Here is a 15,821-nt window from a genome sequence, read left to right as displayed (position 1 = left end):
GGACAAAATGAACAGCTCCTTTTCTGTATCTGCTCCTGAATTCATCTCAGAAAAGCATATAAGAAAATTAAGGCCAATAAGTATGTCAAAAGCTTAACACAACAGGCAAAAAATACAGTGCTCTTAACTGCTGTGCCTTTTGTCATGAGCAACCGATACTAGGCAGTCAGTGGTGTGGCACACTAATGGACGAGACTTCCTCCAGAATGGAGAAGCAGACGCGGTCTCCTAATTGTCGACACTGTGATGTTGTGTACATGTAGTGGCCACAAAGCATATTATGAACTCGAAGAGTAAACGATGATACACTTTTAGTACATGTTAATTCTGGTGTTGTTGCTCATTGTTTAATCTCAGAAATCTTTTTATTTTCTTTCTAGATATATTTATATTGTTTAGCTTTAGAGTTGGATTTTGTATTAATCTCCCTTTGAGTGATATGTATATGGTATCTTATTGGTGACTACTGACAATATATTTTGTCTGCATCAGTGGTCCATGATACGTAGCGTGTGTGTTCTCAAGTCTGCTAAAATCATAACTAATAGGTTGTCAGTATAGCCAGTGACTACATCAGTGCAGAGGTACTCTGTCCAGAAGATGTAGGAAGGGTCAATGGTTATTTTGCAAAAGACAGGTCTACAGATAGACATCTGTCGACATCCTTTGGTTATCTGTTTGATGACTTTGTGTTCCTCGTATCACTATTTGGCTACTCCATCTATACAATAGTCATGCACGCTGCTCTAGAGGTAGCAGGCACCTGCAGCCCAGGAAGGAGCATAAACATCGTGGGCTGTCAAAAATTATTGAAGGTGACCACAATGTTGATCATCATCACAACTGAGTATTTTTGGTCTGAATAGTTTGTAGGGTCTGATTTATCACATCCTCTGTAGATTTGTTTTTCCCAAAGCCAAAATGATTTGGGCTAAGGTCCAGGAGATTTCTGTAAGGCTGCAGGCAGTTAAAGAAGAGGCTCTCCTAAGCTTTAGCTAAAGTGCTTAAAAGTCATATTGACTTATATGATTATTGAGATTGACAGAACTTCATCCATGAATTGTTTATTACAACTGTGCTTGCAGTTTTCAAAGTTGCAGGCACCTTTCTCAGCTATAATCCTTCATTTTTTGTTTTACTTACGTATGGGGTTATCAAAGGCAGAATCTGTTCTAATGGTCTCCCACAGAGACAGAAAAAAAAGGTGGGAACAGAGGTGAAATGTTTAGGGGTCTAAAATCATCTTAGGTAATGTGTCAAACATTAGAATGTGGGATAATGATGTCCAAAACCAAAGAGACAGTTCTCCGCAGTGGTGGCTTGTGCTCACCTTTGTTGTTGGGGTCCAGTTCTTAAAATTTGTAGTGGAACTGTTCTGAAAGTGTTTATTATATAACATTCATTTATATCATATTGCTTACACATATTCTAAAGATAGTAAATATGCAGTTTTAAATGTAGCTAGTAACAAAATATATAAAGACCTGAACTCACTGTGTGTGTGTGTGTGTGTGTGTGTGTGTGTGTGTGTGTGTGTAATACTGTAGTTGGTCTGGTGCACCAGCTTCACTATTTTTCCACGTACCTTAAAGGTGCATGAGGTAATGCTGTTGCAACACACTTTGTCAAATAACTTTAGGTGTTTGGAGCTGTTTGGGTTCAAACCGAAGTTCATCAGCTCTCCTTCTTTTGATGTTCATACTTATTCTAATTATGTTTCTGTAGTCTGTCTGTGGTGTAAAAAGAAAAATGGTGTGACTGTGGGAGGAACCATGTAATTTTTTCCCCATTGGCAATGTACCAGAGTGCAAATACAGGAACCCTCCTGGCTTTTGCCTTATGGCAAAGGGCAAAAACCCTGAGAAAAATTTTGACTAGAAGTTGTTTATCCAATTAGCATGTTAACTAATGAGGTCTTTATCCTGGCAGGTTACTTATACAGTAATTGTGCATGCCTATTCTTCTGACTGCTAAACATATTAATTACTCTGTTGCTGAAGTTTGGAATGGAACAAACAGCCAGTGGCTTCAACATTTTCTGGCCCCTACTGTTCCTGAGGAAGGTATTAATTCTTTTTAAGTTGCTGAAACTGCGGACTGCTTCTGCTGTTGAAACAGGTGTAGTTAGTGAAGTTGGCAGTGTTTCGTACACTTCAGTGAATGATTCTTCAAAGGAATGTTCCACAAGAAAGGTGAACAGCTTACAAAACGATGTAATGCCTTTACAAGTATCGTTACAATAAATAACTGACACTTCATTTTCAATGTATCAGGGCAAATAAAGGGACTGTAATGTTATGAAAAATTATTGACTCAATTGCCTGGGAAATGTTCTTTGAAAGAAGCAAACTTTTCTGCACGAATAATTTCGAAGCTGTTGAATACATGAGAGTTTTGGAATCTTTCTTTCAATTGGTTGGTCACAATGTCACATATTTTTTTGGCATCTGCTGTCAGGTGAGGTTCAGTTCTACATTTGGAATATTTTCTTGCAGGAGCAAAACATTCATGTTAAGAAAGTCAATACCTTTCAATGTTCTCTAACATTTCAGAAACAGCTGACTCAAAATGACATAATGCACTGGATATAGTAACGGCATTTGCGACAAAATAACCTCATAGAAAAAACTTAGTAGGAACAAAAGGTCTGGATTCTGAAGTAGATTTCGTAAAGCAAATGCTTCTGTTATTGTAATATCATCCCAAGAATCTTCTTCCTCAATCTTATCAAAACATTCCAATAAGTGTAATTTGTTTTCTTGATCATTAGTTACTACATGAGACTGGAAGTTACATGTAGTTGAAGAGACTGAAGGAATTCTGTTGTTGCAGAGTGTTCATGAGAATCACTTTGCCTAGGCAACGAAGAAAAAAATGTTGTAAATCCAGAAATATTTATGAAGAACACCTCACAAACTTTAGGTTTCTACTACAAACATTCTGAACAACCAAATACATTTGGTGTGCAAAACAGTCGACATACAGGGTGTACATAAAGTCTGGGAACACTTACAATTATTTATTGCACAAGAACCAAACAGTGAACAGATGTCATACATATGTCATTTTGAAGAGAATCTCTGAAAGTTGTTTTTCATGTATACCGCCACAGCATAGTTTGGTAATTTGCCGATAGTCAGCACTAGATGCAAACAAGTCGAGTTCAGGTGCGGTGCGAGCTTTCTGTGTGTTGGAGTTTGACAAAGACGAAGTCACATTTCACATTAATGGGGAAGAGAACAGGCATAATTGTCAAATATGGGGTACAAAGTATCCACACAAATGCACTGAATTTGAGTGCGGTTCCCCAAAGGTAAATTTTTTTGTGCCTTGTCATGTCAAAAACTGTATGGGCCAGTCTTCTTTGCCGAGAGCACTGCACTGGTTATTCCTACTTGGACATGTTGCAGCAATGGCAGATGCTTCCAATGCAAGTGGACTCTCCGCTCATCTTTTAGCAGGATGAGGCTCCAACATATTTTCATCATGAAGTTTGTGGGTACCTGAACATGGAGCTGCCACATCGATGGATCGGTCATGCTACAGAAGGGGACAGCCGTTTCCTGAAATGGCCTCCCCGACCACCACATCTCATTCTACGTGACTTTTTTCTGTGGGGACACATTAAACATCTGGTGTATGTACCACCTCTACCATGTGATGTAGCAGAGCTCCGGAAGAGACTATGGGAAATGACTGCCACACTTGACAATGCCATGCTGGGACAGGTATGGCAAGAACTCGATTAATGTATTGGCGTCTGTACACCCTGTACTTGGCATATCGGAATGTAGTGTGCGTCAGTGTCTGTACTCCACCATGACTGCCGCTCATTACTGGGGTCCAATTGTATTCCTGTGCAATGAGTTTTTCTTGAACATTGAAAGGTTTCAAACTTCTTTTCAGAACCTCACTAAGCCCACATGTTGTCCTATAATCAACATTTTCGAAGGAAAGGAATCTTTCAACATGTTTCTTCCCTTTGAAATACCATAGTATAATGACAAATTGCCTTCTGCATGTAATATCTGTTGTTTCATCTGCCTGCCCAGAAACAAAAGTAGCAGTATTAATGTCTTCAATTACTTCTTCAGTGTAAACTTGATACATACAGCCTGAAAGCTCATTTTGGATCATGTGTGATGTATATTTACATATGGAAGTACGGGAACTGCTTAAGGGGTCATCTAACATGCTGTCAGGATTTCTTAGAAGAGATACCAAATCTTAGAAATTGTCATGGTTTGCTGAATTCCAGATTTCATTGAGCCCTTAGCGCTATCTTGTAGTTCCACAAAACATTAAGCACTCTACTATTCTGTTTAATATGTGTCTATTCTTCATAACTAATTTGTTATATTTCTGAATTGAAATTTTATATGCCGAATCAATCTGAGTAGCAATCTTAATTGTGCCAAACATTTTGCAGTTACAAACATTTTCTAAATGTAGTCTGCTTTCTTCAAGTTCTTTAATTTGTGCACTTAAATGCTTTAGTTCCTTATAGCCAACTGTTGTCCACAGTCCTTCACCACCAAATAACATACAATAGAAAAAAAATTTTGTTTCTCTTCACTCACTGTTAACCAAGACTTTTTATGGAACCATACATTACAAAAAGTTTTCTTCTTCTTTCTGTCGAGTTGAGACAACAAGAAATATTTTGGTTGTGTACCTAATCACTTGATTTCCAGCTTCTCTTCCATACTTAATGAATAAATGATGTTTTAAGCAAACAATCTACTTTATTCATTTTAAAATCGCTGTATGAACACTTGAGTTTCAATGACACAGCTCCAGAATGCCGGACATTACTGAGGGGTGCCTTGTTTGCTATTTTTCATATTTACCACCGATGAATGGCAGTAGAGGGGTAGGAATGCAGTATGGCACTTGAGAGCAACTAAAATAGTTGGGTGATATGACCCCAAGATGGCTGGCCCCAAACACTGTGAAGACTTGTGGGCAGGTGAGCAAGGGGAGGAGAGTAGGTACGTGGCAGGGCCAGCGGTGTTCACTGGAATCCAAGGAAAGTGGTGTATGGGTGAGGTGATCCACCAACTAGGCTCACTCGAGCTGACCCTAAGCTACACTAGGGAGGGCCAAGGTGGAGAAAGGGAAACGGTTTGGTCATGTCACTGTGATTGCAGTTTTAGGGGCCGGAGGTGTGGATGGGTGTAAGGCCTATCTGCTGCTGACCCACAGCATGGCTGGGTGCGGGGGAAGAGGGGTACGTGTGCGATGGCCCGTCCACCGGGTCCTGTGCTTGCTGGCACACAGTGATGCTTTCGTGAGTGGTGAGTGGGGAGAAGGGGAAACTACTTAGTCATGTCACTGTGACGGCAGGCTGGGAGTGTGGAGAAAGCCCCGTGGCTACAGGCCATCTGCCGCTGGCCCTCACTTTCGATGAATGGGACGGAGAAAGAACTGTTTTGTCACTGCAGCATGATACACTTTGTTTGGGTTTGCAACAGAGAGAATTGGGCTTGATTACGTCTGGTTTCTGTCAGTGGTACTGTGTCACAATCATGTCATACTCAAACTGTTTGATATAAAACTCAAAAAAATATCACAAAATTTTTGGTGGGGCTGTTCCCCTCTGGCCCTATAGAACGAACTGCCTGTGGTTCTCTGGTTCCTCAGGATCGTAATGATCTTTCAACTGTCTATGAACCTGGTCTATCAATTCTTAATTAATGTAGGAGATGGGAGGAGGTCAGGCCACAAAGTGAGGATGATGGGTAGTTCTGCAGTGCTGGTCAATACGCCATGCAGAGGAATTGTGCAGGAAACAGAGCCAGCAGCAGATTCCTGCATCAAAAATTACTAACTTGAAGAATCACGTCACATAATAATACATAGGAGTATTGGTGAGTTGGGTAACTTTAACCTAAATAGTGTGAAATTTTGCAAATTGTCATAATTGTTGTTAAATGTAGTTCAATGGTTTTACTGAAACTTTGAAGTTCCGTGTATGAAAAGTCTGGGTGACAGATGGGTACTATGTTTGTTGGCTCCACACCAAAATTGTCTGAAGCACATCAAGAATTGTAAATACAGAATAAACAGATCACTTTACTGTGTCATTTTGGTACAGCAGACAAAGTCTTGCTTGATCGTTACCCTCTTAAAAGCCAATTATCAGCAAAGCAGTGTCTTGCTGAAGTTGACAGTGCACTTAAAAATGTGAACATCATTTTGCCGACAGTATAAGTGATGGGCAATGTATTTAGAATTCAAAGGATATTATGAATGTCTATTTAAATGTTAAACTTTTTACTAAATTGTATCAGGCATTCATTTTTCATCTTAATTCAGAGTCTCTGCTTCATAAAGCCCAGTCTTCAGGGATGTGAAATGAGGCATGTTACACACAGACAGGTAAAACCAGCCACTTCAGACATCTGTAATGTATAGGAACCACAAACTGCAATAAGTGCTAATTTATTTATTATTATGTATCATAAATATTTCTAGTTACATTTTAAATGTACTACAAGCTGAAATGCGTAAATGTGTGTTAATAGAAAACAACTCGCTTGGAAAAGAATAATAATAAGACAACACAACTAATCTTCCTCTTACACAGATCAGCTGCTGCTTATTAGAGAATGCTACAAGCTTTTTATGGAAAAAGCTGAAATCTGCTTAATTTGTAGACTTATGAGAAGTGAACTGTATACTACAGAATAAAAACATTGTAATAAATTACAGGGAGTGACTTACAATTTACTTTTTTTTTCAATATCTGTGATTTACCAATTTACTGACTGATGTCTGCTGACAACCTGTAATGACTCTTGTAACTAATGTGAAATTTATTCCTGAGCTGTAGACAGTGACACAGTATACAAGGTTGTCCCAAAACTTTAGTCAAAATTATACAGATAGTACAGAATCCTAAGCAGAGTGCTTTGAGACAAGGAACTGATGAATTATTTTTAAACTCTTGAGACAACTAACTCACACATTAGAGCAAAAAGTGGATCTCATTACAATGAAATATAAAACTACGTTGACCCACCTTGTGGAGTGGAACTAAAAGAAGCCAGAAAGAACATAAGTACCTAGTCCAAAGGGTGATGGCAGCAGAGCTTGGGCACCTGAAATTTAAAGGTACAGATTTGTTCAGCCAGAGTTTTAGAAGCAGGGTGGAAAGATGCAGTATGTATCAGCACTATGCAGTTTCCTTCACAGAAAGTGGAAAAGCAAATTGAAAAAGTGTGGGACAGGATTTTAATGGTCTGCCCTGCGGACATGTTAAAAAAAGAAATGGAGGGGTGGCCCGCTTGCTCTGGCATGTGGGGCTGGAGGTAACCATGTGGGTGGTAGCCGCATCTGTACCCCGCCAGTATAGATGTTGGTGGCCCAGGTGTTTGGTGAACACGACGGGAAGTTGGCTGCAGTTAAGTTGGCAGCGATATTGAGGTGGAAGCAAACTTCAGGATCCGCATCGAAGGCAGGGTCCTGGCCCAGAAGCAGACACAAAGGGTGGTCAGCACTAGCACGTTAAGCACTGAATGTCATAATTATAACTTGAAAGAAACACAGCCCACTACTGGAGGTGGTGTGCTGTTTTAGTCGTAATACCTGCAAACACTTTGAAAAGAGGAAGTATGGACTTGTGGTCTATGAACAGCTTCAACGGCAGCTGTAGACATAGTCAGGAAAAATTTTTGGCCGAATTCGATTGATAGGGATTCTTTTTCTATATGACTGTAATTACAATGTGCAGCAGAAAAAGTCATAGACAAAGATGTAGTTGGTCACGCCACCTTGTCAGTCACATGTCAAGGGACTGTCCTCAACCGGTAGTCCGAAGCATCAGCTGCCAAGATCAAGGGCTCAGTGGAGTCATACACCGCGAGGCTCATCAGGGCCTGTTCTAAGCTCCTGAAAGCTTTATCACATGCTAGGGTACATTGACTGTGAACATTTTTGCATAAGAGATGGTGAAAAGGTTCTGCAATGGCTGCTGCATGCAGAATAAATTTACATTAATAATTGAGCTGCCCTTGCACTGATTCCAGCTGGCTGGTGTTGGTGGGAGTCGTTTGCACCACCTCAGTTTTCTCTAAGGTAGGTTGGGTGCATGGCACACTAAAAATGTGACCAAAGTATTCTACTTTATGAACACAGCATTTGTCTTTACCGCATCTAAGGCTGACCTGTTGGAGGATCATGAACAGTGCAAGCATGTTGATAGCCAAGTTCAGTGTGTCCTTGCTAGTGACGAGAATGTCATCTAAATATGAGTGTGGTTTGAAAATTCTCGGAATCATCATGAGAGGTCATTGCTAGTGAAGCGAGTTGTTCATGTGATAGTCATTGGACTATTGCCTGTAAACATGTGCACGTCAGAGCTCTTGGAAGAGAGCCGTGGCAGTGACATGGGGGGTGGAGTCGTGGATTTCTAAACCAAGAACATTGAACAGATCCAGGTCCAAAAGACTGATGGCGACAGGAGTATCAACAAACCAAAATCATGGCTGTGACAGAGGTTGAACAGTATTGAACTTGGGTTGCAAATTGACTGTTGACTTAAATGATGTCATCGCTGCAACTATGCAGTGGAGTGTCAAAAAGATTGAAGGGGAGGGGACAATATAATAATATTTCCTTCTATAATGGTCACGAAGAAGGCCATGTCAATCTGCAGCTTGATGGGCACATTGTTGATGGCTACCGTGAGCAAGACACCCATCTGGGCTGGGAAGGTTAGATTGGACGTAGGATATATCTGAGAACAGGTCTGCCCTATCGACGACAGTGTCCGTATGTACACAGTTGACATTCATTTTGAGTGCTGCTGGGCACGCTTTAGTCCTAAGCCTGGATTTCCCAAAAGAGGTGCACTGGAAGGGAGCACCTGAAGGCAGCATCTGGCCACTGAATCTTGGCCTGCACTGTATGTATCTGACTGGGTGGTGCAGGGGGGAGTGGGGAGGCTGACTGGAGTTGGCATGTTGGAGGAGCCATAAACACTTGTGAGGGGTCCTGTAGGGTGACTGATGATTATCTGTGAGACTCTTCATAAGCTCTGATAATGGAGAGACCTGTATCTAAGGAAGCGCCCCTCAATTTTAAGAGATCTGTGTGTAGTCCTTCATCGGGGACATGTACAAGAGTCATTTCACAGATGAAGGAGCTGCTTATGATTGATTACACTGAGGATTACTACGCTGGAAACAGCAGTCATGAGATAAGCCCCGGAGTCAAGTGATCCATTTGCAGTAAGACAACCTGTTAAGTTTACGGCAGCTGAAGAACTTGGTGCGGGCTGCTGCTCATGCACGTGGGAGTCAAAGTATTCTAACAAACTGGACTTCAACCTATCATAGGGCAGAATGTGGGGTTCCATTTCAGGGTGACGTTGTTGCAGAGGGTGGTAAACATCTGGGCTGGCATATGCCAGAAAGAAGGAGCACTCTGTGTATCACCTGTGATGCCGTGGGCTAAGAAGTGCTGTCCCGTATGTGCTACGTAGTCAATCTTCTTGTTGAACTGCTGGAATGGCAAGAGTGTCACGCAGAAACCCTTGACCATGCAGTTGATCCGAGAGAAAAAGTTGGTGAGCCCCAGAGGTGACTTGGAGATGGCTGCCAGCCACTCGATCAGGAGTTTACGGGTGTGCTGCATCTGCTGGAGCTGTAACAACACTGGGCACAGCCATACACTGGTTCTGCCATGCTGGAAATATGTGACAGTAGGTGTACTTGGAAGTGGAAGAACACATGCCAAAACACTGCCTGCCTGTGTCAGAGGACACTCGTGATATACTGCCTCGGGGGATTTCCTCCTCATTGCCAACTAATATGTCACCAAAGGCAACACTGGAAAAATAGCCACATATTAAATGAAGTTTACTGTAACACAAATAAACAACGTTTTCTGATGGGAGGCTGTTTGGAACACAGTAATTGAAAACAAGCTACTCCCTGAATACTGAAATAACAACAATAATATCTGAAGGCCTGAAGATGTCACAGTAAACTGAAAGTTCCAGACTCCAGAATGTCCTTACATTAAGTGTGCCACAATCAAGGTCCAGAAGGAGCATGCAATAGTTAAAGTCCTGAGAGTATGAGCCAAAGTTAAAGTCCCAAAGAGATGCTCGAAGTATAAGTTCAGCTTACTGCTGATGAAAAACGTAGACAGATATTACAAAGCCCAATTGGTGGTCATGGTGTTGAAGGCCACGTCTCTTCACTGTGGAGATCACAAAATGTAGGTCTGTATCTGGCAGCTCCTGGAGCTGAAGGGCTACAAGGATAGCTGTGTCATAGCAGTGGCTCCAGAGTGATATCCTGATTGAGGGAATACTTTTGCAGTTGGTGCCTGACTCAGGAGACTCTCTCATAGCATACTGCTCAAGCGTAGCCTGAATGCTGGCCTAAATACTTCCGGAACCTAGATACTGCTGGTACTACTTTTGGTACTGTTTCTTGCAGAGGAGGAAAGTTCTGTGGGGCTAGTATCCTCTAACAGTGCTTGGGTAGCCACGTGTGGCAGCGTAACACAGCCATATTGTGTCTGTCATCTGAAGAGCTGTCCCCTGCGAAGTCTGTGCCCACAATTTGTGTCTTGTGTTGCTGGATGAGTAGGCACAAGACCTCAACACAGCAGTTGTTATTGAGCTCGTGTAGTGTTTATCATTTCGTTTCTTGTGACCAAGCATAACAGTAGTCAAATAAGAGTGCATATGAATGCAGTTCTATAATACGGCTAGAGTGCTAGGTTATCTTTCTGTTGCACATGCTATTAGTCGAATAATGTGGCATACAACCATTTCCCTTAATCACATCAAGTATTCCCCTTAATATCCACATTTATGTAAGGTAATCTTAACGATATTTGGTTCTTATTGCCAATAATTTCTGCAGCGTGTTTACCTATTCATACAAAACAGAATATCACAGCATATATAATCATGGAATGATCAGACAGCCCCCCCCCTCCCCCCCCACTCAAAAAAGGGGGGAAAAACCTTAGATGTGAATTGAAACTCTGAGAAATGACTTCCAACTTCCTCAGTTGTTTGCGCACACAGATCTCTAAATCAGGTGTGTCCACAGTGAGTAACTTGCATCATTATGCATCAAGACCTGTCCAATGGGTCAAAGATATTTTACTTAGTCCTCAATGATTACCCCAACTCAGAAACCCATAAAAAAACCATCATAATTATCAGCCTTCACTTTGAAAGATAATTTGATCCTGTTTCCCGGGAGGTTTCATTAACGCATGTTTATTGTCTCCGGTTTCTCATTCTTTCCACAATTTCCATTCCTCTTAGTTTTATCTCCTTAACCTTGTGTTATTGTATTAATTGGTGGTCATTCAATATTGAGATTTTTGTATCTCCTTTTTATGCTCCATCTCTAACTTTCTCTTCTCCTCTAATCCATTCCCTACTCCCCCCCCCCCCCCCCCCCCCGATTCCCGATCTTTAAACTTTCATTCAATCATTATCTTCTTCCCCTCGGTGTCCACCTAACTCTCACATTTTTACCATTCCGTTTGGTAGACTATCCCCATCAGCTGTTAGTTGACTCAAAATAGTTTTACCTGCATATGCTAGCTTGTTCTGTCTCTAATATCTTTGCAAATATGGGTTATGGCCATTTTTGTGTGATAAAGGAGAGTGCAGTCATACCTTTACAAACTTATGGCATCAAATATAGGTCAGTTGACACAAAAAATCTAATGTTTGACATTATTACTATTATGAATTTGCTTGCTATGTTTAATTTGATATGGTTATCATCTATGTCAGGTGGCATTAGTTTATTAAACAATTACAAATCAACTATAACACAGTTTAGTAAGTGCAATTGACTTTATTGCAACTATTACTGTATAATGAAAAGGAGAGGAAACACCAATACATAACTGGATAGCTGCACAAAAGGAACTACTGAAAGAGTTAATTAAATCTGTTAAATAACAAATAATAAGCATTTGCTTTATTGGTATTTTCTTAACAATCAAAAATAAAAATGGCTCCCTTAACAAGCAACAATACTATGAAAACAACAGGGCACTTATTAATACTCAGGAGGCACAAATACACAAATCAATACTTTCTTTAAAAAAAAAAAACTGCACAAAGAATGTAGCTTGTTAATAGAGTAGCAGTTTCACCATCATTCTACTGCTGAGAAGGATGGAAAATGGGGCCTTTGGAATGAATATCCAGTTATTTACAATACAACATGGTAATGAAGTTTTCTTACATATACGTTGCAGTTATGCCAAACCACATGAAAACTCTTCAACTAGAGGCTCCTTAGAATTATCACATCACATATATTTATTAATTTCATAAAAAAAGATCATGCTTAGTTGCTACTGACATGATATTCATTGAGGAAAAAGGTCAGGATTTATTCTTATGGTCAACATTAGTTTCTAATGAAATATAAGGCTTCACATTCAGGTCTGAGATTATTCTATCTCTGGAATGGTCACATTTCTGACAAATCAGTTACATGGCGCATGGAAGCAAGATTTATTTTATTAGTAAGCTGAAACAACAGTCCTTTGAATGTTCTACTGCAGCAGTTTCAAAAAGAATTACTTAGGGTCTTTGAATAGAAGAGGTAAATACTTAATAACTGAAATTTGTGAATGCTTTGATGACTGGAATGAATAAAAGCCAAAACATTCGTTACAGAACTCAAATACTTTGGGTATTACTCTCAACCTCTTCTGCCACACATACGAGCACAATATTATGTACACCAAATTTTCTTGAATAAAAACTGGAAACCATAATCACATGAATTTAAAAGTGACTAAGTAACTGCTGAAAACAAGTATGTATGAGAAGAGGATGAGATGAAACTATATTTTGAATTCTGTTATGAATCCATTGCTTGATATGTATGACCACTGGACATTATAGAAAAATTTAAACCGACTTATGCCTTTGTATTGAAATCAGATTATAGCTGATACCCACTGCTTAATATTTTATTAATACTGTAACTCTAAAGGGGTGGATGTATGTGACCTAGCAGTGCAGTATGTAGTAACAAAGTATTATCATCACTGATATGATTTTGATTACAATAATGTATACTATAGAATGTTTATTATTACCAGCCTATTAGCATATTCTGATGCAGTTCATTAAAAAGGTGGAATACTCATAAATTTAAGTGGTGTTTTCTACGTATCAGGTCACAAAGGTATAGACAGGTCACAATGGTATAGATCTCAAACAAGACCAAGAAATTAGATACCCTTACACAAAATGTCAACACCATTAACAAAACTCTTTTATATTCCAAAGCTTAACACAGTAATTGCATGTGATATTAGTTCACATTAACATCCTATAACAATTAATAAAACTCTTGATCTTTAAAATAAACACACATCAACATTCACACAATACCTAAATAAATGACTAGATAAAATATTAAACATTGATGAACAGCTGCATCTTTTGTTTTAAAAGCTGCATAGTTCAGTGATACTGTAAGTCAACAATGTAACTATACTTCTTAAGACAACTTGTTTGTGGCAAATGTTTTACTTTAATACTAAAGTGCTACTTCAGCTGAAAATAGAAAATCAAACTCTTGGTCATTATAGGTTAGATGGAAACAGACAATTGCTGAGCCAATGATCAACTATTTGCAAAAATGGAAAGATACGTAACTGATCTTACATAAGGTTCTTCACAGAACAACCCAAATTTGCTTGCAGAGTATAAACACATAAGCATTCACCAACAGTAAACAGTAAGAAACAAATATTTTCATAACCCTCCCAACAACAATTTGCTATTAACCAAAGAAAACACGTACCTCTATCCATTCTTGGACATTTAAACTCACAAATGCATTGAATATAAAGTTTCTCTGGTGAGACGTAAAATAAATCCTTCAACTGTACATAAACTGAATTGTGACAATTTATATTTTTTTCTCCTTACAATTTAAACTCAACAATACAAATTAGATAAGTCTAATAATTAAAAAAACACATCAACACAATGAACAAAATATTGAAAAACAGTGTTAAAAAATTTCTTATTGCTATCACATAAAGGTGTACCAGAACCTATGGGTTTCACTGTTGATTTACCTTACATCTATATAACTACTAGTATAAATGAGAAAAAGCTAGTCAAAGATTTGGAACTAACTGAAAGAAGGGTGTGCTCTAGATTATTCTTACATTTAAGCAAATAAAAGTGGGATTTAACAAGTAGAACTAGGCAGTAACAAAAATCTGACTGCAAATGTCTGAGATAAATCATTAAATTAAAAAAATGTACATGGCAATATTTACATAAACTTTTGTTATTATTAAGTTTACTGGTTGTTTCATCTCTCTAAATATCATAAAATTATATACAAGATATGAAAATTAAAGGTAGAGTAATTACACCACATAGTAGAGCAATATTTTTCAGCGAACATTCTCCTTTACAGAGTACATTTACAACACATTTTCCCTCTTCCTCCCTCTCTTTCTCATACACACAAAGATATACATGAAATACTTGTGCCATATACAAGTTTTGATTTCAATACTGATATCAGGATTTCATGGCCAAAGAATAGTGTAGTGTCACTATGACAACAGAGAAATAAAAACATACTAATAAACTAATTTATATTTATGAAAAGGCTCAGTCATGAAAATACAGTAAATGGCAATGGAATTATATACATAAAGTACACATATCTCAGCTAAAAGTAATGCTATACACAACAGCTCAAATGTGATGTCAGGTGTTATAAAGAATACTGAAATTTATCAAACAATGTTAGACTCTGACAATATTATGTAGCTTTACATAACATGTTTATTTATCAGTTAATCTTCTGTGTAATTGTTCATCACCCGCTCCAGATTCACCTCCTCGGACAACTGACACCATCCGCAACATAAGGACAGCCAGAACTTTGTCAAGAGGGTCCATAAATCCACGCTGCACCCATTTAGGTATTGTAGTACGAGCATGCGAGAATCCCAGTTTCTGCAGAATGTAATCCACTCCATATGGTTCTATGCTTTTACCCGCCCACGAGAGAAGCCTGAAACATTTTTAAATTACTTTATCTCCTTTCCAGTATTAGAACAGAGGAAAAAATGTACATTGCTATTATAGTGTGCACCCAAAAATTATTTTTGTCTGATGCAGAAATTGTATTAGATTGTATGAAGTACTGCTGGCACTTCAGTAACATTCATATTACACACTGGCATCTGTTGTAAAATATCAGATTGATTAAAAAGAAATAATGTGACAGATTACTTCCTCATTTTGGAGTTGTAGCCATATCTGACATAAACAGGAGAAGTATTATAGGCTCAGAACCATGTAGTAGTAGTAGTTGTTGTTGTCATCTTCAGTGTGGTCTGATGCAGCTCTCTACACTGTCTAGATAATTAATATTATTAAATAAATACTTCCATCACAAAATGCTAGTTTGGATAATTTCACAACAGAGATCTTAACTTGCACTGTAATGAGCAAAATAAAATATAAGTGCTAACACGTACAGAGTCATGAGTGTGCAGACCACCAACCAATGGTTGCCAACTAATACTTTCTGTGCAGTCTGCCACACAGCATTAGAGAAACCAGGACTATACACTGAGACAGAGATACCAACTAGTGCCACATAATGTACGCATGCAAGATCTTTGAAAACATCCAGCTAGACTCTATCAACTAACCAGAAACAAACATAGAACATCACAAATGTGACAAATAAATAAAAAATAGTGAACAGAACTAATGAGAGTTAAAAACTTGGAAAGAAGCTGTTGAACACAACAATATTACTGACAATATT

The 15,821-nt window shown here is 38.8% G+C and overlaps 1 protein-coding gene across 1 annotated transcript in view; it reads right to left on the bottom strand.

Annotated features, from left to right (window-relative positions):
- Window positions 1-11,820: 11,820 nt before the first annotated feature.
- The window catches only part of LOC124777437 (transmembrane protein KIAA1109 homolog), a 527,366-nt gene continuing 523,365 nt past the window's right edge, over window positions 11,821-15,821 (bottom strand). The window contains exon 88 of the mRNA XM_047252842.1: window positions 11,821-15,056. Within this exon, the coding sequence (XP_047108798.1) occupies window positions 14,825-15,056 (232 nt within the window). The 3' untranslated portion in view covers window positions 11,821-14,824. The remainder of the gene's footprint in view (window positions 15,057-15,821) is intronic.

Source organism: Schistocerca piceifrons, chromosome 2, assembly GCF_021461385.2.
Source record: "Schistocerca piceifrons isolate TAMUIC-IGC-003096 chromosome 2, iqSchPice1.1, whole genome shotgun sequence".
In the NCBI taxonomy this organism is placed as follows: domain Eukaryota; kingdom Metazoa; phylum Arthropoda; class Insecta; order Orthoptera; family Acrididae; genus Schistocerca; species Schistocerca piceifrons.
The sequence above is the reverse complement of the archived record's forward strand: the minus strand, read 5'-3'. Positions and strand labels throughout refer to the sequence as shown.